The sequence below is a fragment of the Poromitra crassiceps genome (genome assembly GCF_964638095.1).
Source record: "Poromitra crassiceps genome assembly, chromosome: 18".
Lineage (NCBI taxonomy): Eukaryota > Metazoa > Chordata > Actinopteri > Beryciformes > Melamphaidae > Poromitra > Poromitra crassiceps.
In genome coordinates this window covers 15236039-15262505 of record NC_139636.1, presented here as the reverse complement: position 1 = coordinate 15262505, position 26467 = coordinate 15236039, and the positions used below count along the sequence as shown (strand labels likewise).

Sequence of the window (26467 nt, the reverse complement as noted above, 5' to 3'; positions counted from 1 at the left end):
AGTGAGCCTTGCCACATCCCCATCTGACTTGGGGCCATTCATCAGCCTTCCAAGCCTATCAATGACATGTCCCCATCAGGGCTCCTATAAAATCAGCCCCTTTCCCATGAAACATCAGCAAACATTTTGACGGGTCTGGCTTTCCCCCCGCTGGATTTCTGGAGTCTCTAACCCCCCCCCTGCCCCCAACCTACCCTCTCTTTCCTCCCTCATTCCCCACCTCCCCCCTCTTCACCACAGCCACCACCACCATCAGCCACCCCTCTCCCGGCGAACCTCAGATCCTCAATGTCTCCCGTGACGGGCAGTGGTCACAGAAACCCAGAGAGCGAGGCGAAGGGAAGAGCCACTGAGGAGGGGGAAACGTGCACTGAGCCATTTTCTTGGAGGAGCCAGTGTCGTTGATGGGAAGAGGATGCATTGCGGGCTACTGGAGGAGCCCGATATGGATTCCACAGGTTAGTTCCCCTCTGTTTGTGGCGGCTCGGCCTCGCCTGGATGTGGTGAGAGAATCGGCGTCCGCTTGGGAACATTGTTCACACTCTTCTGCTGCTGGGAACTTTGCAAGTCTCAAACTTTCTCCAGAGTCTTTTAGAGGAAGTGTCTGGATGTTCGAGTGATGATTTCATCAATTTTTCCTGATTTATTTTAGGTCAAAACTTGAGTTATTCATCGTGGACAGTGTTTTTATTTATTTTTGTCCTACCTAAGCTGTCATGGGAGGAGGTGGTTTTGTGGTGTAGAATGAACTCATCTACTCGTTAAAGAAAAATCAAGGAAGTGTATGAGATAGTCTTTGATTTCTTTAAAATTTGCTCAGCCCGATTGTCACTGGCATTATTTTTTCAAAGCATCTAAACATTATAAATTGAAGAAAAAAACTAACACCAAACACACATCATGGGACACTTTAAAGTGTTATACACCTGCTGCTTTGTTTGTTTGCTTTTTTGTCTTGTTTTTTTAGCTTACTTTTTGGTTAAGCTGAATAAGCATTAGTAGTAAATTAACTGAAAAGTGAAACAGTAAGGATTTATCAGTCAAATGTATTGCTTTATTGTTTGTATTGGTTTATGGTATAGGCCCTAAAAAAAGAGCAAAATAAAGTACTTTTATTTTTACTAGCCCTATACTATAGGGCTAGTAAAAATTAAAGTACTTTATTTTGCTCTTTTTTTTTTTAAGCGTTAAGGATTAATGCCCAATCTAGGACATAAATTTAAATCGAGCTAATTATACAGCTTTGACATGTGACATTTGTTCAAATTAAGACAGGTGATAAACTGAATTTTAACTTAATGAAATTTAATTTAGGCTTAGACTAAAAAGAGACTATCTACTTAGTATGCTGGTGTAATATAGGGTAGTTTAAGCTTTAATAAATGAGCTAACATCCGTTTCACTTGTTGATCAAATTTAATCCAATTATTTAGATCCCCAACTTATCTGTGCCTGTGGCAAATTAAGCTTGGGATTTGAGCCTCTGTGGAGAATTAGCTTCACTTCAGTGGGCTCACTTTTTGATGTCCATGGTTTGGATTTCTTCTTTCTTTTTTTAGATAGACATATCCAGTAGAACATAGATTTACACAAAGTTAGCCAGTATCATCATTAGAGATGTCAGAAGCTGTATTTGAAGTTGGTGACACTAGTGGTGTTTTATTGATCGTCAAAATGCAAATGAGCAAGCTGTTTTCCTTAATAGTGTAATAATTGCCACACTATGTAGAATAACTTCAACACCCTGTTAACGTTAATGCAGATGATGATGATGATAACACTAATTGGAACTATTATATTGTAAGCTTAGACATGATAATTATTGTATTTTGTTCATGGCATAATTATCATAATGTAGAGAGAAAAAGTGATCCTCAGTTCCTGCATGTCTGTTGTGAGCGTGCTCAGTCTGTTACTGCAGAACGATGGGACACTACTGACAGTCTGACGTTTTCTTTGAGCACGTGCCGCACATCTCGGTGTAGATGTTTCATCTAGTCAAAACTTCTAAGTCCATAAAACTTTTCAATTTCTGTGACCTCCTCTGAAAACCCTCCTTTGACTGAACCGAGCAGGTTGCCTTGCCAACAGTCTGTCCTGGCAACTGCTGCTATGGTGATTGTTGTCAATTCCAATGTGGAAAAAAGTGATTTCCACAACTTCAAGAAACATTATGTGGTGTGTTGTTTTTGTTTTTGTTTGTGTTTGTTTGTTTTCGTTTTGTTTTTTTGTCCAAGGGGTTGGAAGTAACGCTGTGTTTAAATACTTGTGTACGTAAAACACTATAAATAAAACTTAAAAAACAAATACATGTCTGAGATAGTTTCGTTTACTTGAGCATATTTCCATTTTAGGGTAGATAATACTTTTTCGCAACAAGTAAACTATCCTACTTTTTACTCTACAGTATTTTTTAACACTTTAAGTTACTTAATAGCTACTGTTAAGAAAACAATTTGGTTCAGAAAAATAGCACACTTAAACTTTGAGCCCGAGGGGGAGGAGGAAGTCATCAGAATAACCTTCCAGCTTATTAGCTGTGGAAGACTGATTCATTTAAAGCTTCCTTGCACTGAAGTAAACGGGCATTATGTAAAACATTTTGCATTACATTTAAATCGAAAATACCTCAATACTTGAGGCATCTGACCCAGAAAGGACACCAGTTGAGCTATTTCTAAGTAGAAATTAAAATGGGACAATGGCCTCTATTCCACCAGGCCGGCCCAGCAATGTGCGCAGACTCTTTTGGGCAAGTGTGTACGCTTGTAGTCCCCCCAGGAACAATGCAGGATTCAACATCTCAAATAGAGCCATGGCCGCACTAGTGACCATACAATCGATTGTTGTCAACTCGCTTTGTCACATTAGTGACATTTAAAGTGTCTGTATAGGCAGCGATTTGCACTGTTTATATAAATACAGCCATTGCTCTATTCTACAGCTGACTGAAATTAGTCATTCAGGAAGGGAGTTTTAAAAGTGACACCTGTTGCCATTTTATATATATATATATATATATATATATATATATATATATATATATATATATATATATATATATATATATATATATATATATATATATATGGTATATATATATACTGTACATGTATACTGTATGCCTGTGCCTCATGGCACCTATGTTCTGTCGGACTAGAACTTAGCTTTATGGCACTTACTCTTGTTCTCTCCTGACTAGGTCCTTGTATGTTATGTTATGTTGTATTGTATGTATGTATGTATGTATGTATGTATGTATATATATATATATATATATCTATCTATATATATATATATATATATATATATATATATATATATATATATACACATATACATATATACATACGTGTATATGTATATTATGCTTTACACATATGTTTTGACTAAATGGCAGTTGATAGGACATACATTGAATTTTTTGGGTCACATTCTTAAGACCAGAAGAATCAGTGTAAGTAACTAATCATGTAATATGGTCTCATGTTCTTTCTGAGTTGCATTAAGAAGTGTGATATTTGATAAGAACTTGATAAGAACACAACACAGGTTGTGCTGTGTTTGAATTGTGTTCATTGATGTGTTTTGTAGAGAGCTGGATTGAAAGATGCCTCATTGAGAGTGAGAGCAAGCGATACTCCAGTCACACCTCCCTGGGGAACATGTCCAATGATGAAAGTAAGCATTCCACTTCACAAATCTACTCAAACGGCAAATTAGTGTTCTACATTTGATGTTTGAAATACATTAATTAGCCTTCATTCATGCTTATTGCAGTTAATGTATACTGTAGCACAGTTATGTTATTAAGCCATATGTGCAGGCATTACTGCAACTATTACACCTATAGCCTAAAATAATAATAATTTCAGAAAATATGATATGATATGTTTGCCCATTATTGTGTTGATTATATAAACATACATTTTTGCCATTAGTGCCACGTGTTGTCACACATTTGGGCCTAATAACAATAATTTTGCTTGGAAACCAAAATGTTTTGTGTTATAGATGAAGAAAAAGAAAATAACAGAGCTTCTAAACCGCATTCGACACCGGCTACTCTGGAGTGGTAAGTTTCCCAACCCCCCCCCCCCCCCCTTACATTTCTGTGTAATGTCATATGTTTAAAAACAAAAAAACAATGACAAAATGCAAATGTATACATTTATTTCAAACTACAGCAATGATTTCATTGCATTTGTACTTATGGGGATTTCAGGTAAAATATTCAAAAAAACTACACATTTAGTGAGTCACCGTTTCATTAATCATCAAAGCTTTTAACTTCAACTTTCCACTAACATTGTGGAACGCCAAACAAATGTCCATGAAAAGTCTGAATGTCAAACATTTAGAATCTGGTAAATTATGTTTTACTGCTATGTTTGTCTCTTTATGTAATCCCCAGTAAAAAATCCCCCTCGAAACATTTACATTTAAATTGTTGGTGAAAGATTTTATAATATTTTCAAACCAATATTTATTTTTAGCCATGTTAGATATATAAAAAAAAAGTTTTTAAATGCAACCTGTATCTGGATTATGGCCGCATTTAAAACCAGGTGTAAATGGGGTGAAAGAGATCTGAACACAATGTGAGCCATGCTACATCCCGATGTGGTCAGGAAGATCTGATCACATCCTGATCACGATGCATTTACACCTTGCATTAACATGCATTTTTCCTTAGTCAGATAACATCCAGATAACTTATCCGGATATACGTTACATTTAAAAACCAGGTGTAAATGGGGTGATAGTGTTGACATAAGTATTTACATTATGTGACAGTGAGCCATAAATGCAGATGCATTGTTTGATATAATCGTTTCTGCATTTTGTTGTAAAAAAAAAAAAAAAAAGTTACAACAGGATAAGGAATTTGGTTCAAAAATAAACCCAGATATAATTTTTGGCTGCATGTACAGTATTGAAAGAGTTTTGACAGAATGCTCTCTTGAAAATAATCTATTTTGATGGGAGGGGAAACTGAAGGACAGACCTTTACAATACAAATTGTAATATTGTTTATGAACGCAGTGCTATCGCATCACAGCCGGTGCAGCGTTACAGGTAACTGAGCTCAGAAATATCCAGTCTATAAAAAAATCTGCTTCTTTTTTTCCTCTCCTTTTCTTTTTTTTTTAACTATTCCTAATAGTTGCTTGTGAATATACATTTCAAATTCCTATCATGATTTTCTTCTGGAAAATGTATTTGTAGTATGGTGCATGAAAATAGACATGTTTTCCTGGGTACTTTTTAGCCTATTTACTTTAAGCTGCTCTAATCTACATAGATGTCTTCCTATCTGAAAACGTCTGCATCCACTTCAAGAATATACTTAATAGTGGTATAGCACTATAGGTGTATGCTTCTTCAAGTGAAAACACATTTGATTCCAATTAAACACTGACAAAGATGCACTCTCTCAACATGTTTTACATCAAATACCACTCTGATCAATCACAGAAAGCTTATTATGCAATACTGTGCTGTCATCAAATAGACCACGAATTAATGGCATTGCGTCCTTTTATTGACATGCATGTTGTCTGGTTGATTCTTCCCCAGATTTATTAAAATGTCCTTATGCACACGATACTAGACATTTACAAGTACCGTAAAAGTCAAATTAGTTTTCCATGTCCTCAATTCTGTTCAAAAACTCGATTCACTCATTACTCGCTAGTTGCTAGATCCCATCGCCTTTATAATATCAGTGCTCAAACACAAATATTTTTCTTTTTTGGGTCACTGATGAAGCTCATTGTCACTTGCAGGCTAGAAGAGAACTATGAGATAGCTGAAGGTGTGTGTATCCCGCGCAGTGCCCTCTACATGCACTACCTGGACTTCAGCGAGAAGCACGACACGCAGCCCGTTAATGCAGCCAGCTTTGGAAAGGTACGGCTCACCCTCCAGTCAAGCAGACGCTTAAACATTCTGGAAGAATAAATACTGTGAGTGTTGTGGTGACACCTCAGGCCCAAATGTGTGAGGTGCAGCAGTGACTGTAAGTTTGAGTCCATACCCATCCTCCATGTTTTCACGTAATAGAAATTGTGTTGGCATATGAACACTGTGTCATTCTCACCGTTATAAGAGTTCATATCTCAGATCATTTTGGAGTCTTATTTTATGTCTGAAGATATTTGATAGCCATTTCATGCTGATTCGTCACTCCCACAGGCTTCTAGTGTAACTCAAAATCTACTTTAACCACCTGGAAAACCTATGAAAATCCCTGCCTTTGATGAAAGTGCCTAGGTAACTTCTGTAGTGTCACTCTCTAAAAAGTCTCTCTAGTGACAATACGACACATGGGGAGAGTAACAAAAAGAAAAGAAAAAAGTTGACACCACTGACGTTAGCAGCATGGCATTCTCTCGGAATGAAAATGGAGATCTATTTAGGCTTTTCGGCTTGTTTAAAGTAGATTTAAAGATGTACTCTATTGAAACTGAGAGGAATCACAACAAAATGGCTACAGAATATTTTTATGTTAGTGTGCCTCAAACTGTCTTCTCTGGGGTGTGTGTGTGTGTGGGGGGGGTGGGGGTGGGGGGGGGCTCGTTCAAAAAGGCAAACTTGAGAGAAGATTTCCACGGGTTTCTGTCTTCCTCGAAGTTGGAGTTCTTCACTCAAGTTTGTCTACACTGAATATCTGAACACTGGAAATAACATGTAGAGCTGCAGCCCGACGTAATGACTCTCATGAAGGCAATAATCACATGCCGCCATGGTTCAGAAATACTGGTATTCTCTTTTCATGAGGCAAGTACAGTCTGACAGTTATTTTTTTTTTTTTTTATCATTTTACGGATGGGTCATTTTGGTAGCGCTGCTGGTGTTGAAGTAGCTCAAGTTGACTCGGCTTGAGTTTAGAGTGCAGTGAAGCTCTGTGATCGGCGATGTGCTCGCCTCTGTTCCCACAACCCCGAGAAGTTCTTCAATCTACCTACCCCCAGCCATCCCCTGCACCCCGGACCCCGGCCCCAACCCCCAGCTCTCACCCCCCCCCCCCCCCCCCCACACACACACACACACACACCCCTCCGCAGCTCCTGTCGGAAGATATTGAAAAAGAGAAGGGGCCTGGATTAATGTGTAATTAAAGGAAGTTTGGAAGGGTGAGATGTTGCGGAATGTTAGATCAGTGGCTGGAGCAGTGTGGGGTGTCCTTTAGGAAGGCTTCATTGATTCAGGACAAAAAAACGAGAGAGGGCCCGGGCTGCCTCCCTGTCTGCTCATTTATCAAGCAGGGCCTGACAGAAACTTCACAGCTTGGCCTCTTTTTTCATCCCACACAATGGAGAGCTACACTGTTTGCTAAAGTTTCTGCACCGGGAGCTGGACCAAGGAGCCAATCTCTTGGACAAAAAGAGAGGAAAGGAAGAAGGGGGAGTGGAAAACAGAGAGAGAGAGAGAGAGAGAGAGCAAGAAGGAGTGAGGGGAGGGGGGCTGATATGGGGGGAAGGGAGATTTTTAAGAGATTGTTGATATAGGGGGGGAAAGTAATACCCCTCTACTTGTCATAAATGGATGGCTCCCAATGCCTTTTTTCTCGCAGACCTCCCGGGGCTAAAGTTATATGAATTTCATAATGTTCTGCTTCTAATGCAGTGGTTCTCAAACGGTTTCATGTCAAGGACCCCTAAACTGACACAAATTAGACCATGGACCCCCATTTGATAAGATGTCCCAGGGTCCCCATCTGATAAGACTTTTTGCTTTAAGATGTTTTATTACAGAAAGTATATGAAACCGATGACCAACATAGTCATACATTCTGTCATTGTGTTACTTATGGATGGAATTATAGTGGATGGGTGGGTGTAGGTTTAACCCAGTGGTTCCAAAACTGGGGTATCCCCGTATCCCTATGGGTATGTGGAGGTACTACAGGGGGTAGTTGAGAGAAAGGGGAAAATGGAAAAATGTAAGAATAAATCATGAAATGTTAAAATAGATCTGCTCAGGAGGCACTAATTGCAACTCTTTATCTCCATTTCTTATTTTGTAATGTTATATTCTTCCAAAGGTGGGTTATCAATCATTCATTCATTGCATTATGCTATAGTTCTGTCTTAAAATTTTCTTAGCAAAATGTTGTAGTCGGGTAAAGTTGGTACTTCGATTCAGAAATCAGGGAAAGGGAGTTCTGAAGCCAAAACAGTTTGAGACCCACTGGTCTAACCCAATATAGTTAGAACAAATTCTTTTTTTAGAACAATGTTTTTGACAGTTTTTCCCCACTCCAGAACACATGCTAGTGCTCAGGCCAGTTTCACTCTCTCTTCTCTTTCTCTCTCTCTCTCTCTCTCTCTCTCTCTCTCGTGTTCCGGCCGACCAATGGTGTAACTTGATCACTCAGTCACTCACTATCAACTAACAAGTTTATATTTGATAAAGATATTGTTTGGCCCCTGCTGTCATCCATTTTTATCTCCCTTTTCTTATACTTGACTGAACTGTGGAAAGATGGTGTGAATTCTCTCACCTTTTTAAAATAAAAACAAACAAAAAACAATGATCAGTCCATGTCCAGCAGTTCGCCATGCAGTCACAAACACTCACAACCTTTTCTCTCTTTCATTCAACAGATTATAAGACAACAGTTTCCAGCGCTGACCACCAGAAGACTGGGGACGAGGGGGCAGTCAAAGTAAGTTACTGCTTGTTATTTGACGTTTGAGTTTTCATCTGAAATTAAATTAGCCAGATCCTCTTTTACTGCCACTGAAAGGAAATGGAGTGTTGTTGAGTGGCTCTGCTCTTCTCTGCTCTCCTCAGCTGTCTGGAGCGGAAAAGTAGCAAAGCTCACAGATTTGAGCAAAAAGATTATTTTTGATGTGAATCAATGTATGTTTTTCTCTGAATTACATCACAAAATCAGATTGGAAGCATGTCATGTAATTGAACTAATATAAGATATATATTAGCTTATATATAGTTGTTTAGTATTAGTTTGTGCAAAGTGTGATTGTTTTGTTTGTTTTTTCCACCTGCAATCTTCTCTACCACAATTTTCTGTAGACTATAGTATTTCTCATACTTGTATTTGGTGATCCTAATGCGTTGTGCACCTGAGCTGTGAACCCTCTGTTCTCCTCAGGTACCACTACTATGGCATCGCGGTGAAGGAGAGCTCTCAGTACTATGACGTGATGTACTCCAAAAAGGGAGCGGCATGGGTGAACGAGACGGGGAAGAAAGAGGTCACGAAGCAGACAGTGGCGTATTCACCACGCTCCAAACTGGGGACGCTCCTGCCAGAGTTTCCAAATGTCAAAGACCTAAATTTGCCCGCCAGCCTGCCAGAAGAGAGGGTAAACAGGACTTTTAAAAGTCCATCCTTACAGCCCCCCTCTGCCTGCCATCTCGCCATCTCTGTGCCCCCTCTGGCTCCAGCCTTTTATCTGCCCCGGGACCTTCCCTGGGTTTACGTTTAGAGAAGGACCTTGAGGATTTATACGCTGGCTCCTCACTAACTCTTAATCTTGTGGGGAGATAATAAGATCCAGCAATGGACAAAGGACAGGCACTAGCTGTCCGGCTTTAAAAGGGGGGGCCATGATTTTAAATGGTTTGTGTGTTGCTGATCTCTAAAGCTTGTTTTATATCACTCCGCTCTAGCCTAGACCTGTAACAGGTATTTATTGGTGCACATGCTTTGTTGAGGATTTATTTTCTTGTTTTTGTATCAGTCTTGTAGTGGCCCCAAAAGAGAAAAACCTATTAAGTTTGTGATATATATAGATTAATGCTCTGTTCTTGCCCACAGGTGTCAACCTTTATCATGATGTACAGAACGCACTGTCAGAGGATACTAGACACGGTCATCCGTGCCAACTTTGATGAGGCAAGGATTATTCTGTGTTAAACCATGGCTTTTTTTACTCCCTTAATTTCTAATTTCTTCAGTTTTCTCAACTTCCATTTTATAAAGGTAAAAGTCCAAATTAAAGCCCTTAAAAGGAAAATCAGGAAAACTAGAAATCTTGTGCGCTGTGCGCTCGATTCCTAGGCTGGAGACTCTGGGAATGATGCACCATGGGCGCACTTTTTGGGAGGGCTTGTAACTTGTGACTAAACTCATGTCAACTCATGCCACATCATCCACATCATCAGTGGGTATGAAATCACTTGATGATTGTGGGGCAATCTGTGGTTATGACATAATCATCCTTAATGTCGCTCAGTGTTTTCCAATTGACCCTTGCTCCGCTGCACACTGACCTCGTCTCTGTCAGGGATTGACTCTTTAGAGCGTAGACCTCCTGGTCATACCAGGCCCTCATTTGAAAGACCTCTGGTATGTCTGGGTTGACCATGACTGTTGAGCTGAACAAAGCAGAAAGGGATCTGACCCCAAATCAGACAGGTGAGCTCCTTTGATGCAACCACAGGCAGATTAGAGCTATCGAACTTCTCCGCCTCCTCTCTCCACAGTGTGGCTGTCAACACTTTGCCAGTGGTGTCCATTAGTGGAGGGCTCTCTTGTAGACTCTTGTAGACTTCTCTGCTGGTCTTAGTGGTGATACAGGAAACCTCCTCTGCATTCCAATCACATTGATGATGGCATCCTTGTGTCTGCTCTCCAGCTCGGCGATGCGCATGGAGTAGCATTGCATGGTGGGAATGCCCTGGCTGTCACCGCAGGGCACGATGGAGCTATCAGCATGGAGCGTCATCTCGTAATTGTTCTTCAGCGTCATGTACTCCTTGTTGGTCAGCTTCATCGTGGCCTCACTGATGTTATTAGTACACCTTGTCTTGCTCCACTAAAGGGAAAAACTTGTCCACCTCCTTGTTGAAGGCTGTGATCCTGATCTCCCCACTCTCATCCACAATCTCAAAGGAGAAGAGCTTGCCCTCTCCTCTACAGTTACTCCAGGTGTGGATGCTGGAGTTGTTGGTGACTCAGGCTCTGATCGTCCACTTGCATTGATAGGGGTTGAGGCTCGCGATAGGGACCATTTTTACTGGAGAGGTTTGAGAAGTGCCAGGTGTCATTTTTACTGGTGAGGTTTAAAAAGTGCCGGGTGCCATCATGGGGGTCTTCTTCACAAAACCTCTGCCATGGCCTCGGCCAAAAGGTTCTGTTGAACTTGAGTGAAGATGAAGATCCAGGTACTGTGGCAGGCAGAGGGGATGACGGGACCGAGGTGCTTGCAACAGACTTCTGGGGAGACCACGTCTTATCACCTGCATTATATGGGGTGTTAGTTCCAATCCTCCCTCCGATTTCCTCGGCAGTTCAATTTATTGCGCTTGGCTTCGGGATTGGAGAGTGCCGGTCCCTTCCTTTTGGGTCACTCGAGCAGTTGTGATGCCATCAGTGAGTGATGTCATCAATTATGATGTCACTCAAGCATTGTGATGTCATCAGTGATGTCACTCGAGCAATAGTGACATAATCAATTGCAGGGATGCTGATGATGTCACAATGGCTGTGTGAGTGTGAAGGCCTAAAAACGTAAAATATTGTGGGGGGGTGGAAAGGAAAATGCTAGTTCAACTTTTACCTCCTACAAAAATTTTACTATTTTGTTACACCCAGGTCCAAAGCTTCCTGCTGCACTTCTGGCAGGGCATGCCACCCCACATGCTACCTGTCCTCGGCTCCTCCACGGTGGTTAACATTGTTGGTGTCTGTGACTCCATCCTCTACAAGGCCATCTCTGGGGTGCTGATGCCCACCGTCCTGCAAGCACTGCCTGACAGGTGAGCGAGCGTCTTCACTCTTCAAATGAACGAATACTGTACCACTACCATTCTAATACTGGACCGCTGTGAGTGAAGATTAACCAGCAGAACAGGGTGTGCATAGCTGTTGACTTCATACAAAAGCTTCTCTTTATTTGTGCAATTTTGAGTGTAAAATAAAGTTGCTGCTTTGGCAGTACAAATGTCAAGGTATTTGAGTTCAGTGAGATGAGCTCTGGAGCTGTGTGTTTCAGCTGATGGTTGTATTTAATTTAATTCAGCTGAAATTTGTATATCATTTAATCTTGGTTTGAGGAAATGTCAGGGAAATTTCTCAATATACATGTATCATTAGAAATTACACTTTGCACTGCAAATGTGTAAGCAGTATAAAGATAGCTCATTAGGACATCTTAATGAAATAGTGTGTGGTATCTAAAGCATATTATTGTGTTTCTGTTTTCCCTCATCCATCCAGTTTGACTCAGGTTATTCGAAAATTTGCCAAACAGCTTGATGAGTGGCTTAAAATAGCACTTCACGACCTACCTGAAAACCTGAGAAATATCAAGTTTGAATGTAAGCAGCTACTTTATCAAATGCACTCATCTCATCCACATGCTTTACATTTTGAGATTATGGATGATGCACGTTTATCTTGCTTGAACATTGACTATTATACAGTTTAGATTCAAACATATTTTCTCTCCTTTTTTATTTCCAGTATCCAGAAGATTTTCTCAGATTCTAAAGCGGCAAACATCATTAAACCATCTCTGTCAGGTGTCTATCATCCTGTGAAATTTAATCAAATCCACATGAACAAATACGGCTGATAAGGCGGTTATGGGTATGCTTGTGTCAGTAATATAGGTCCGGTCGATTTATCTGTCCCCAGGCATCGCGGACTGTGATACACAGTGCTGACATTACGTTTCAAATGCTGGAGGACTGGAGGAATGTGGACTTGAACAGCATCACCAAGCAGACACTTTACACCATGGAGGACTCACGAGACGAGCACAGGCGGCTTATTATCCACTGTAAGTTGAAAAATGAGTGTTTGTGGGCATCTGGGCAGTGTAGAGGTAAAGGCACTCGCCTAGTACCACCGCGGAGCCGGAGACCCGGGTTCCATTCCCGGTACCGGTACTTCTGGCTTGGTCAGATGGCCGCGACAGCAGGGAGAATTGGTCAAGTACAATTGGGGAGAAAAATCTGATAAAAAGAAAGAAAAATATGTCTTTGTAAGACTTAACTAACCCGATTCCACTCCAACACACACACACACACACACACACACACACACACACACACACACACACACACACACACACACACACTTACACACACACACTTAAGTGCTGAGCCTCTTTTCACTTGCAAAGCCCAGATAGAGAAATACACTTTACTTCCACACAAGCAGATAACAAACACGCCGAGGGGCAATCATTCCCACGGCCGGGAGAGTCAAGCATTAATGATGGAGACCAAAAGGTTAAACAAGTTCACTCAACTCAGAAACACCCTGCGGAGCATCTCCAATTCACCCCAGTGTCACTCCTTGGAACGGGTCCGATGGGGTCAAAGGTCACAGATATGCAGGAGTCGACGCATAAAGACGCCATTCGCACTCTGTCTCCAAATCGAATCGTTTTTCTGGTTGCTAATTAATGCCCAGAGTTTCATCTGTCTCCCTGCAAATAGTGTTGTCAAGTGTTGTGGTATGAAACTGGTGTGTGGTAGTATGAAACCGATGTGTGGTGGTATGTCACTGATGTGTGGTAGTATGAAACCGATGTGTGTGGTAGTATGTAACTGATGTGTGGTGGTATGTAACTGATGTGTGGTAGTATGAAACCGATGTGTGTGGTAGTATGTCACTGATGTGTGGTAGTATGTGTGGTGGTATGTAACTGATGTGTGTGGTAGTATGTCACTGATGTGTGGTAGTATGTCACTGATGTGTGTGGTAGTATGTAACTGATGTGTGGTAGTATGTCACTGATGTGTGTGGTAGTATGTAACTGATGTGTGGTAGTATGTCACTGATGTGTGTGGTAGTATGTAACTGATGTGTGGTAGTATGTCACTGATGTGTGTGGTAGTATTTAACTGATGTGTGGTAGTATGTCACTGATGTGTCGTAGTATGTCACTGATGTGTGTGGTAGTATGTAACCAATGTGTGGTGGTATGTAACTGATGTGTGGTAGTATGTCACTGATGTGTGGTAGTATGTAACTGATGTGTGGTGGTATGTAACTGATGTGTGGTAGTATGTCACTGATGTGTGGTAGTATGTAACATGTTTGTTATGAAGCTGCAGTGTCTCATGGCCTCCCTCCTGTCACAGTGTATGAGGAGTTTGACCGTCTGTTGGAGGAGCAGTCGCCCATTGAGGCCTACATTGAGTGGCTGGACTCCATGGTGGACCGCTGTGTAGTCAAGGTCAGGAAGAAAATACAATTTCTTTTGTGTTTCTTGTTTGTTCACCCATTTGGGAAACGGGGTGCTAATAGTTCCTGTGACTCAGCACGTTTTTAATAGAGCACATCTAAATCTTTCAAGTACCACTTTCAAGTACCATTTTTATGCTACATTTTCCCTATTAGATAGATGCCTGAGAAGTGACTTTAAATTAATGTTTGAAGTGTTTGTACAGCAGAACTCTGATAAAAAAAAAAAGACAGCTACGATTCAAAGGCACTTGTCTCTCCCTGTCTTTCTTACAGAGGCACTTAGGTTGCAATCCCCCTAGTTAATGATGTCTTCAAGCTTCCCATTTGCGGCCATTATGTGCCAGATATGGGCTTGTAAAATTTGGTTGCCCCGGCAACGTCTTGGACTAGCCAGACAATAGTTCAATAGGAAGGCGTGTCCCCAGGGGCAAATTAAATAGTTGACTTGTTGACATGTTTTTCGTTCCTGAGGGTTAAGCCCCAATACGGACCTAGGGGTTAATTCTACCCCGGCATCCCAACCCTTCCCCCTCTTTTCTCATGGAAATGTTCTCTCTAGGTGGCGGGGAAGAGGCCCGGCTGCCTGAAGAAGATGGCCCAACAGTTCCTGCTGATGTGGTCGTGCTTCGGTACCAGAGTCATCCGGGACATGACCCTCCACAGTGCACCCAGCTTTGGTGAGTGGATAATACTCTTGTCTGTCGTGCTGTTCCCTTCATACAACAGATGGGAGATGCGAGTCTTCCTGAAGGGATGGTGACATCACTAGTAGTGTATCAAGTGTATAAAGAAAGTTACCACCCTGAAGTGGGTTTAGGGGTAACATAATAATTCCAGTTTTCTGTGAATCCCAAAGCTATAAAAAGGAGAGTAATGTAAAATGGCTGCCTCTCTGGTCCTGAGTCTTTCCTTTATTGGCTTGCTGTGCATGGCCAAGGTTTGGAAGAAGTTAAGGGCTGTAAAAAGCCAAAGAAAAGAAAATGGCTTCTCTTCCCCCTACTTCTCTCCTTTGCCCCTGTCTGTGAATATCAAAGACACAGCTGGTTGCAGTGTTTTGATAAAGCAGGTCTCTGTGCAAAAACAGCTAATTAACAAAGGCCAGCCCTCCCCTTTCCCCGTGTTTGCCCGTCTTTCCATTTTATGACCGGTCAGTTTTGCACCCCGTCCTCTGAATAGCCGCAAGTGTTTATTATGCGCACGGCGGTGGCAGTGGCCCGGCACAATGACACAATTGTGACACTCCCTTCCATGCTACAGTCTCATCTTCCATGCAACCCAGGGGTCAGTTGACATATTTTTGGCATTGACTCGGTACCAGGAAACGGGCCCGCTTGCTCCTTTTAACAACAGCAGCCCTCCTATCATTCTGGAGGATGTGATGTCATCACTCAGATGTTTTAGAGATGATTCAAACTATTCAAACTAAACAGTCCGTCATATAACTGGGTATACACTGGGTATACACTGGGTAGTGTATACTAGAGGTAAAAGCACTCGCTTACCATGGCGGAGACCCGGGTTCAATTCCCGGTAGCGTAAGGTGACCAGATTTCTCAAATGAAAATCGGGGGACATTTCCAGTCCGGCAATCAATATATCATTAAAATATCCAATGTTATTACCTATGAAATAAAAAGGGGGATGATTCCCGTTTCATTTATTAATAGGAAATATATAATATAAAGTTCAACGCAACTCAACTCAACTAAACAAAATTAATAAACAGTGTCGGCTTCACAAAGAGTTCTCCAGCAGCATTTGGCCTGGCCGTCCGAACCCACAGCGCCGAATGTTTTATGAAAAGCCTCAGATCTGAAAAAGTATTTTCGGTGTTGTCCTGAGTGCTTTTTCATTGTTCAAGATTTCCTGGAACAGCAGGAAGCAGCATGTAAGCACTTGTTGGATGCCTGGATCAACGGGCTACATAGACATGTGATGCTTTGATATGCTTTTAACCCCCCGTAAGCCTCCCGCAACCTTTCTGCTTGAGTGGTTGGCCAGTGGGCACGTCTGTAAAGGGGAGACTTGTGGGTACTCATATAATCCATTCTCACTCAGATATCTAGAGGTGAGAGCGGTCAGGGGTCCCCTTTGAAATTGACCATGCCGGTTTTTCAAAATTCATTCGTTAGCCCCCTTCCCGACAAGGTAGCATGGCATTGTTGGTCCCAATGGATGCTGTAGGTCTTACAGTTTCACACCCTATAAGTATCTATACTCTAGATTTAAGAATGAGCCCGCTAGAGCTAGAGTAATATCGGCCACAGACGCCAGTAGAAAATCAGGGACATTTTCGGGGACAGCTCCAGCCGGGGACAGGTCACCAAAATCGGGGACGTCTGGTCACCTTACGGTAGCGGTACTTCCGGCTTTGTCAGATGTTCCTACAAACACAATTGGCTGCGTCTGCTGGGGGAAAGCTGGTGGGGTATGAGTCCTGGTCGCTGCACTAGCGCCTCCTCTGGTCCGTCGGGGCACCTGTTTGGGGGGAGGGGTACTGGGGGGATCCTCCCACCCACTATGTCCTGGCAGTGAAACTCTTCGCTGTCACGTGTCAGGCGAGAAGAAGCGGCTGGTGACTAGTGGGTTTGACCAATATGGGTTTTTCAATGGCTGATGCCAATATTTAGAGAACAGGATGGCCAATGGTCAATATATAATGCCGATATCTTTTTTTCTGCATCTGATAAAATACAACAATTTAATAATAACAAATGAGACCAAATTTCTCAACTTAAATGAACATCTACGTATTTAACACTGTTATTGTCTGCATTGTCTCTGCTAGTAGATCTGCACTCTGTCTGCAGTGCACTTAAAACATAAATAAAAATAAATAAATGTCCACACAGGTAGGCTAATCAAAAAGGAAACTTTGGAAGTCAAATAAAATAAATAGTTTGAGTGCACTTAACAGCATTTAACTGCAGCATCTCCTTGTTTCTGAGAGAGAACAAACATTTGTAAATACTTGCTGTATAAAGGGAATAATCTTACTACTATAATTAGAGAGCTGTCTGTTTGTCCGGCCAGAGTTGGCGCACACCGCCAAAACACTTTTCAGAGGTCTGGAATGAATCTGGTGCAAAAGGGGGCGGGGAAATCCGCCAGCAATATTTTAAGTTTTTAGGCCTTCAGTCACAGAGCCATTGTGGCGTCATCATCAGCATCCCTTCTTCTTGTAATGGCTTTCCGGCAGACTTCAGGCCTCATTGCTGCCCCTCACAGAATATTACACAAATTCCAGACTCAGGGGTCCGCCCCTCCTCAATGTTTCCATCAGCATCCCTTCCCTGTTCCCATTGATGTCACTCGAGTGACATCACTGATGACATCACAATTGCTTGAGTGTCATCACTGATGACATCACTCAAGTGGCATCACCCTTTCAGTCTAATCTTATCTTTCTTAGCCAGGAGAAGTGGGCAGCTTTTTTGTGTACAGCGCTCGGGGATCATCTTCAAACGTGTGTCGTCACTGGTCAGATGATAATCTTCTGCATGTTTTAGTAGGGGACCATACCAATGTTGTATGGAAGAACCCCAGGAGAGCACGAGAACATGCAGTCTCCACACAGAAAGGCACACACAGATAGCCCACCTGGGCCGTAATAACTGGAGACATGGGGGACACACCCTCAGCGCCCACGGCGTCCCAGGTGGGAATCGAATCCAGGACCTTCTACTGTAGCAGTTGTATTGATGATGGAGTATTTCTATCTTGTAATTTATTGATTATTTTGATTTTTATTGTTTGGACCCCAATATTTTAATATTGTGTCAATAAAGTAACTAACTAACTAGCTGTGAGATGACAGTGCTACCACTGCGCCACCGTGTGCCACCGTGCTTACTGCTTAGGAACCTACAAGCAGGTCCTGACCATACTCTCAAGGATGACACCCAGATGGTGGTGGTGCAGACGATGGACAAGGTGGTTAAATGTGAGATTTCTGTAGGGACAAACAAGGTGAAAGGATCTTCCTGACAAGAATTCCTCACCATGACAGAAATGATGAGCTTCCCTTCACCTTTGTCAGATGGCAGCCATTCCCAATCACATTGGCTTTCTCGTTTACCATGACCGAGTTGGCATCTACCTACCTCAGCCAGTGTTTGCTCATGGCCCACCGCTCAAACATTTCCGTAACTGCGCCCATGGCGCATCATCTCCATAGTCTCCACCCTAGAAATCGAGCGTGATAATTGGAGAGCTGTCTGTTTGTCCGGCCAGAGTTGGTGCACCATTGCCCCGATCGCCTCCAAACTTTGCCAAAACACTTTTCAGGGGTCTGGAATTAATCTGGTGCAAAAAAATAAAAATCCACCCACGGGGGGCACTTCTTCTCTGCCGAGAGCTCGATCCGGGGGGCACTACAGCAAAACTTTAAGTTTTTAGGCCTTCACACTCAGAGAGCCATTGTGACATCATCAGCATCCCTTCCCTGCTTAGTTCCCACTAATGATGTCACCGATGATGTAACTTGAGTGACATCACTGATGACATCACAGTTGCTTGAGTGACATGGAGAATTGGCCATGTACAATTCGGGTGAAAATGGGAAAAAATACGAGGAAGGGGGGGGACGGTCAAAAAGCAACTATGTTCTGTATCGGCATTATTTTTCACCTCACCAAAACGTCATTCCCCATTACCCCATTATTTATTTTTGTACATATCACACATTCTCTAATCTCTATAATAATCCACTTTTAATCCAAGACCCCTTCTTATGTATGTGTCTGCAGGTTCCTTCCACCTGATCCATCTCATGTTTGATGATTATGTGCTTTACCTGCTGGAGTCGCTGCACTGCCAGGAGAGGGCCAACGACCTGCTGAGGGCCATGAAGGCAGAGGGCAGCACAAGTGAAGGTGAGACCGCTACACTGCTGCTAACAAACATCTATGCAGCTGGAACACAGCGCTTTACTGCTAACATCAGTTCTGCAAATTTTCCTAACCCAATTTCTCTTGTTTGTCAAGTATAGACAATTCCAGCTTTCACACCTAAAAGTGAAAGAAATGCCTTGATGAAAGTACGAAAATAAATAGTGCAAAAACAAATCTTAATTCACACCTTAATAGTGAGTCTGCAGTTCCTAATGACCGTTTCTCACGTCATTAGGAAGAGCATTTAATCAGCTTCTGTTATTAATGCATTTGGAATCATAAGTTTCTTACCTTTCATTCACTAGGGCTCTCGGAAGTGAGCCCTAACCCTGCCTGTTTTTTGCTTGCATTATATGTTCGTTCTATATGGTCTGGGATTACATGTGATCCAAATTCATGGATATACTGTATAATACCACCTCTGGGACACTTTACATCAGTGTAGTCACATGTTAGTTTTTTTTGTTTTGTTGCCTTGAACCCTATAAAGATCATTTTGTTTTGATTGTTACTGTTTTCCAGATGTACTTGTCTCAAATGACAAATCTAGAGCATTTTTAACCATTTTTGCACATTTAGTGCTCACCTAAGGTCATTCACTCTTATCAGTCCTAACTTGTGATGTTATGGCTCAGGTGTAACTTATCCAAACATCTCTGTTATAATGTTGGCCAATTTAAATATATAATGTAAGAAATAAGATGTTATGAATATGAGACTCCCAACACTTTTTCGGAACCAGAACATTAGAGAATATTTATTCATAATCATGTATATGGTTTGACATCATATGTGTTGTTTACTCATACACATTAGTGTGCTGCCCATCCCTGCTGTAAGTATTCAGTGCATTAACCTGGCCTAATGGTGTGTCCCGTCTCAACACCTTGCCTCAGCAGAGAGAGAGGAGGAATTTGTGCTGACAGAGACCACACCCACCTCCTCGTCTCCAGCGCCCTACTCCCCAGCTCGCTCGGTCCACTCGGTGGGCGTCCCCTCGGCTGTCTCCCCCACAGCGGCCCTGTCCCCCGAGTACACCGGCGTCACCGCCACCACAGGTGAGACAGACATGAGTGGGCATCAGGCCGTCGCATCGGCTATCTTGACAAGGGTTCACAGGCACATAGGTTTCTCTTGGCCAACTTTTGTCTCTGTGTGCATATGTGTCTACCAGGCGCTGTTCAGTCATATACCTGGTCCCTTACATACACAGTGACAACAGCAGGCGGCTCCACTCCAGAAGGCGGACAGCAGCTGTCCTGTATGCGCAGCAGTGCTCCAGTGCCCCCTCCGTCCTCTGCCCATCGGCTGCCAGTCTACGCCCACAGGGAAGAGCATGGGTGAGCCGTCTTAAATATGGTTCAATTTATCATGTGAATTTTGATGATCGTCAAGACATCATTCTCAAGATATTTGTGAAACTTTTTAAATCAGGTGAACAATTTCTTCTGACCTCACCTGCCTATCGACTTGCATTTTGTTTGCTCCCTTCTAGCTATACTGGTAGCTACAACTATGGCAGCTATGCGAACCAGCATCCGCACTCCATCCAGAGTCAGTATCCCAGCCTGGCCCATGAGCCTGCCCTCCCCGCTCCCCTCCACTACTCCGCCTACCACCGCTCATCTGCACAGGTCAGTGGATCAGCTCACTGTTGAAGTGATACTTTTGGACTAGTTAAATCCTTCGATTTCAGACCTGATGATATTGATGGTACTCAGGCCGATGGAAGCTGTAGATTATGCAGTTATCCATGCAGAGGACCAACAGTCAATGTGACCCCGGCAAGGCAAGGGGGTCACATGATTCCTACTGGTGTTTATAGCATTTATCAGCAGTGTGACTGAATGTCATCATAGGGACTGAACACATTTAGCTGAAAAATTCTTGACGCTGTTCTTTGTATTTAGCTATGTGAAATAGGAGCCCGTTTTACAACTAGCAAACGCTAATCATTTCTGCCTCCAGATTAGATAAACTGAACTTTGATGATACCTGAAGGAAAATTGGGTCACTGCTACAGGAAGATATGGATAAAAATAGACAAAAAGTGTCCTTGAGCAAAACACTACCTGCTCACTCATTGTACGTGACTCTGGATAAGAGTGTTAGCTAATGTGTCAATTGTAATTTGTTGCTCCTGTTGGCTGGAAGTAATTCTCACTATGTTGAATATATACAGATGTTTGCAGCTCACAGTCCAGCGAAAGATTTACAGGGCAGATGTGCAAATGTGCAACATTAGGTATTCACATTGTAAGCTTTACAGATGGAAGTATGTGTAATTGTGCAACATTAGCTGTTCACATATAACATGTGCACAGAAATGTCTGTGTCCAGAAATATGTGCAAAAATACGTAGATGTGCACAGAGGTCAGATTGTGAGAAGAAGGGCAGATGTACAGCATAGTCCAGAGCAGTGCACAGAGGCAGTGCAACTAAGCTTGACAAGAAGGAGGAATGCTTGAAGTGCTCCTTGGTGCACAATTAAACAATGTTTCAACAACCGAAACATTAGTGCAAGGTGCTTATCATGTGACTGAAAGAACACCATCAGATTGGCCTCTAAAAATCGGAACTATCCCTTGACGAGTGGAGTGACTGAGTATAAAAGGATAGACTGAAGAATCAAAGATGAGAGGTGCAACCAACAGGTAACCACCAACAGGTAATAACCAACAGGTTATTACGATGAGATGGTGCTGCTGGTGCTGCTGGTCATCGGCTGTTAGCCATGTAGCGAGTGGTGTGAGTTTACCCTTCTGATGGTAATTTCCTGTCAAGGGCCCTCCAGCCTCCGCTGCCTTTAGAGTGGGAGGAGATCAGCTGGGCCTCCCCAGTCTCTGTTTCTAAGTCCCTGAATCACCCTCTCCACACAGCGGAAGCTGTGAGAGGAGAGGGCCCCTGCTCTGTAACTCCCCTTCCCACTACTCAATTGTCTCTTCATCTGTTTCAGCCAGTAGCCATAGACCAGCGCAAGGGGGCGTTTATTAAAAATATTGTTATTCAATGGTCTCTTTTCTGCGCGTGAACAAGAGGCGGCCGAGCCACCCGTTCTGCTCCCTGCCCTGCAGTGACCGTCTTTTTCCATGCCATGATCCCTCATAATGGAATCAACTGTTGTCTGTTTATATTTAGTGAGAAAAGGGAAAAGGGTGCTACTTCCACTTTTTTCACCCTGGTCACAGCTTAAATCGGGCACAATGCCTGAGCTTTGTCTGGTGAGTCGCTCCAGAGGTTGTGGGGATGGAGCTGAAACAAACGGAAAACTTTATCGGGTCCCCAGCTGTCCGAAATATTTTTTAAGACGGGTAGATTTAGCTGTTTTGTGATCGGATCACCATTGACAACAAAACGAATACAGGAAAACCACTTATCATAGTCCAGCTTTGAGATGATTGCCAGAAGTGTCTAATTTTCTTAAATGCCACAATTTTCTATTTTGACCACTGTGGTACAACTGAGTCATTTCCCTTGACAGGAAATTGCCATCATAAGGGTCAATTCACTAGATGGCAGTCGAACTCCAAGGGTCAATTCACTAGATGGCAGTCGAACTCCAAGGGTCAATTCACTAGATGGTAGTCGTACTCCAGCATCAAATATGATATCAGAGAAAAGGTTAATTATCAATGGCCTTGATGGGTGGGTCTGTGTGATTTTGCATCTTGTCTGAACCCCTCACAAGTGGAGCTTGTTTAGGAGATTGATATATTCAGAAAATGTAAATGTATTTAAATACCAAAACGTATTCAAATTCTGAAACATGCATTTACGCTGCCTTTCCAGTCTAGCCTGTAGTTTAAATGCTTTTTTTGCATTTATCAAGAACAAAAATTTAACATTTATGCACGATCATAATTCAATATACTCTATCACCACTTTTACTCCTAATGCTATTTTGGCAGACTGGTTACTTTGATATCTGAAGTTATTAGCATTTTACTAATCTCTCGAGACAGACTTCCGACTGGATTTTACTGCATCACCATAACTTGTCTCCATCTTTCCTCTTCCCCAGTACCAGCTCAACAGCCAGATGTCTCGAATGGAGCCTTGCTTGATGAGCAGCACTCCCCGGTTGCACCCCACACCTGTCGCCCCCCGGTGGCCAGACGTCTCACCTGCCAACAGCTGTTACACCAGCCCACCTATGCACTCATCCCGCTACGCCTCCTCTGGGGAAATGTACTCCCCTTTGGGCCCACGCAGGAACTCCGAGTATGAGCACTCACAACATTTCCCTGGCTTTGCCTATATCAATGGAGAGGCCACCACAGGCTGGGCTAAATAGCCTGCAGACACAGAGGAGCTCATCTGGACAACAATGCACATGCTATGAGTCTGCCAAGATGGTGGATGCAAACCTCCCCAAGTATCTGAGTGCACCCAATCAAGCTCTTCAGAAAAAGAGGAGCAGAGTGAACAGTACCAATGCAAGGTGATAGGAATCATGGTCCGGAGGTACTGCGCAACTTTAAATGACTCATTACATCAATCATCCAAATGATCGTGATGTCGTTTGTATGATGGTTTAACAAAAATGGGCAATTGTTTTCACTGTTGGAACAAAAAATGTTAAGATCATATAGATTGTCAAAACTGGCAGCAGAATCATTGGAAGAGTGCAATGCTCCTGCCAAGCTGTGCCTTTAGGAATGTACACACCTTCACCTGCCAGTGTCCCCCCTAACACCCCCCCCCCCCCCCCCCCCCAACCCCACCGTCAGTCTCTGAAATCAGCAAACGCATCATCCCACCAACACTCAGTCATATGTGTGACTGGTGGAACTCTGTGCTGTCAGCTGCAATTGACACCAGTACAATCCCTTAATGACACCGCTGTTGTCTCATGGTCAACAACACTGTGCACCTCGTCATTTGGGTGTGGTGCAGCAGTCTGCTGCAGGACCTGGATATATACTGCCTTAACGTTTCCTTGGACACCATTACACTCATATGACGAGAGAGGAAATATACAACTCTATGAAAGGCCTTGATCAGTGTGTGAAAGCGTCTTTTCATCTTCACATGGATAGTTTTTTTAATGATTGAATGCTGTGACTCAACAAAACTGTGCAAGTGTATCCCATTGCAAGCTTATTTGCCGTTTTTGTGCGTGTGATTTTCTGTAACTTTGTAACATGGTATATCCTTTATTTTCTATGTTACAATTGGTATTTTGTTCTCCATTTTGTATGGTTAGTAAAGGCAGCATTAACCTAGGGTTGTGTGTTTTATAATGCACTCAAAGCTACTGAGGACCTATTACCCTATGGGTATTTATAAAAAGGGAAAAAATATCAAAGTGTACAGTAACATACATGAAGTCTAGTCACTTTTCTGTAAATAAAAGCACTGGAAAACTTCTGTGGTGACTGTTAAACTGTCACATTTTAAGCCGATATGTACGTGGAAAGAAATTGTTGCCACATAAATAATTTCTCCAAATATTCAAGTGATCTTTGTCAAATTTCTTCTTTTTTCATCCCTCTTTATTCTCTGAAAATGCACAAAATGGTGATTGTAATGAATTGATCTGATCATATTATTCAACATGATTTATTTCAGTACTCGAGGAAAGACTTGAATTGCTGTCTGTCTATATTCTGTACTCGAGTATACATAACTGTTTGGTGCCATATACCAGTTATAGATTAAAAAAAATTATATAACTATTCAACACAGCAAGATTCACTTATTGACAAAAAAAAAGCAGAAAAACCTATCATTCCACTTAAACCGTCCTCCAAATCTCCATTAGTTTAGAGATGTTGACAAAGGGGGGGGGGGGAGAAACATCTCAAATACACTGAGCTGATTTCTACTTCTCTCTCCAAATGCCCACCACCAGAAGTGAGAACATAATGGGGGTTGGGTGAGTGGCGCAAGGGCCACACTGCAGAAAGAATTACATTTGTATAGAGAGAGCCTCCTGCTGGGTTGGGGTCATTGCACCTCTGTCCCATAACCTTTGACCTCTCTGACCCTTGCTAAGGTTTTTATTGATTGGAACATAGATCCCCTGTGTTATGTGTGTCCATCGTTCCAAACCCCTTCAAGGCTCACAACCAAGACTTTGAATACTGAATGATTGTTGAATATAAAAAAACTGCAGCAAATCCGTGCAGTAATGGTTCTTGTGCTTAAAACTGGTAGCTGACCTTCAGTGCGGCCTAGTGCCAATAATAATATGCTGAAAGATTTTCAAGGGAGATGGGAAACCCTGAGGTGTGCGCTACACTGTGACGAGCCGGGAGAACTAAATATCAAGCCAGCAGGTTGCCTCTCTGTGCACCTCGCTGACATCACCAGCACACCACTATAGATACTGTGGCTATAAAAAAAATACTCCCTCTAAATCTTTATTTGTTTTTGTGCTGTAAAATGAGTTCATAATACACTGATTCTGCATATTTATTCTAAAATCTGCACCAGGTTCTCTATCAAAGTGGAAAGTGAATTCGAGGAATGTGAAGGTATAAAATTCGAGAAAAATCTAGTTTGTAGTTTCAAAGTTTGTACATTTGAATGTGTCACTGTACATTATACAGTATATTGGTCATGCCCCTGTGTGATTATGAATAATTTAATGATCATTTTAGTAATTATTTTGGTGAGACTAAAGTGGCCTGTAATTGAGAGTGTATTTTTTTGCTGTCACATAAATAGTGCATGTGCATCACAATGCTGACTGGCTCCTGCAAGTCTACATGCAATACGCTTCAAGCTTAGTGCTCTTCCTTTAGGCAACAGCCAGGATTCAGGCATCAGGTAGGTAGTTCCCAGAAATAGAAGAGGAGATGACATAAGATCACCTGGGGAAAGCTCTGCACTGTTACATTTTGTTCACCAATCCAATTAATAAGTAAATAATAAAAATGTTCATCTTGTAACCTGCATGCTGATTGTTGATGGTGATTTCTAATGGTGAGAGGGAATTGTTCATGTAAATCCTATAATAAGAATGCAAAGTGTTTGTGTGTCTGTCTGTGAGCAGAAATTGTGTTCGGCCACAGCTATGCCGTTTTACGTGGGATTGTGCTGAATCTTTCAGGAAGTGTAAAGAGCACCATGGTCTAATGGAGCCAGATTTTTTAATTAGATAATTAGGGCGACTAAATGGGCAAAAATCGTTAATTAGTGGCCAAAATGACTCAAGACAGGTTCAGCACCATGGAGAGTTCCAGAGTGGAGGAGCCCAGAGGTGCTCCAGAGTAGAGGAGCCCACAGGTGAGCGAAGTTATAATCAGCCAATTTAAGTGGATCATGAAAACCTTCTGGGGAGAGAGAGGAGGCCTGCCTAAATGGCCAGTCACACAGGGACGGGTATTCTGCTAGTATTAGACTGCCCTGCCTCATAGTCACCTTGCCATTTAAAACCAGTATTTCTGA

The 26467-nt window shown here is 42.4% G+C and overlaps 1 protein-coding gene across 4 annotated transcripts; it reads left to right on the top strand.

The window, feature by feature from the left end:
- The first annotated feature begins 385 nt into the window (after nt 1–385).
- On the top strand, nt 386–24359 carry rfx4 (regulatory factor X, 4). 4 transcript variants are annotated; one of them, XM_083654508.1, is made up of 18 exons: nt 386–458; nt 3595–3681; nt 4015–4075; nt 5790–5913; nt 8613–8674; nt 9125–9338; nt 9794–9871; nt 11573–11736; nt 12197–12297; nt 12443–12501; nt 12617–12761; nt 14074–14168; nt 14739–14856; nt 18928–19047; nt 19971–20129; nt 20246–20411; nt 20567–20705; nt 23094–24359. In XM_083654508.1, exons 1-18 carry the CDS (start codon nt 416–418, stop codon nt 23364–23366), a joined length of 2208 nt encoding a protein of 735 aa, XP_083510634.1. In that variant the 5' UTR covers nt 386–415; the 3' UTR covers nt 23367–24359. The 4 variants fall into 4 exon arrangements, with proteins under 4 accessions (XP_083510634.1, XP_083510633.1, XP_083510632.1 ...); XM_083654507.1 differs by having other exon boundaries at nt 19968–20129; XM_083654506.1 differs by having other exon boundaries at nt 18928–19053.
- The last annotated feature ends 2108 nt before the right edge of the window (nt 24360–26467 follow it).

What these genes read in the sequence shown, in the direction of transcription:
- rfx4 (XM_083654505.1), top strand. Translation starts at nt 416, where the DNA reads ATGCATTGCGGGCTACTGGAGGAGCCCGATATGGATTCCACAG. An exon ending in GCCCGATATGGATTCCACAG is followed by an intron (nt 459 to 3,594) that starts GTTAGTTCCCCT and finishes TGTGTTTTGTAG; the next exon opens with AGAGCTGGATTGAAAGATGC. An exon ending in ACCACCGCTCATCTGCACAG is followed by an intron (nt 20,706 to 23,093) that starts GTCAGTGGATCA and finishes CCTCTTCCCCAG; the next exon opens with TACCAGCTCAACAGCCAGAT.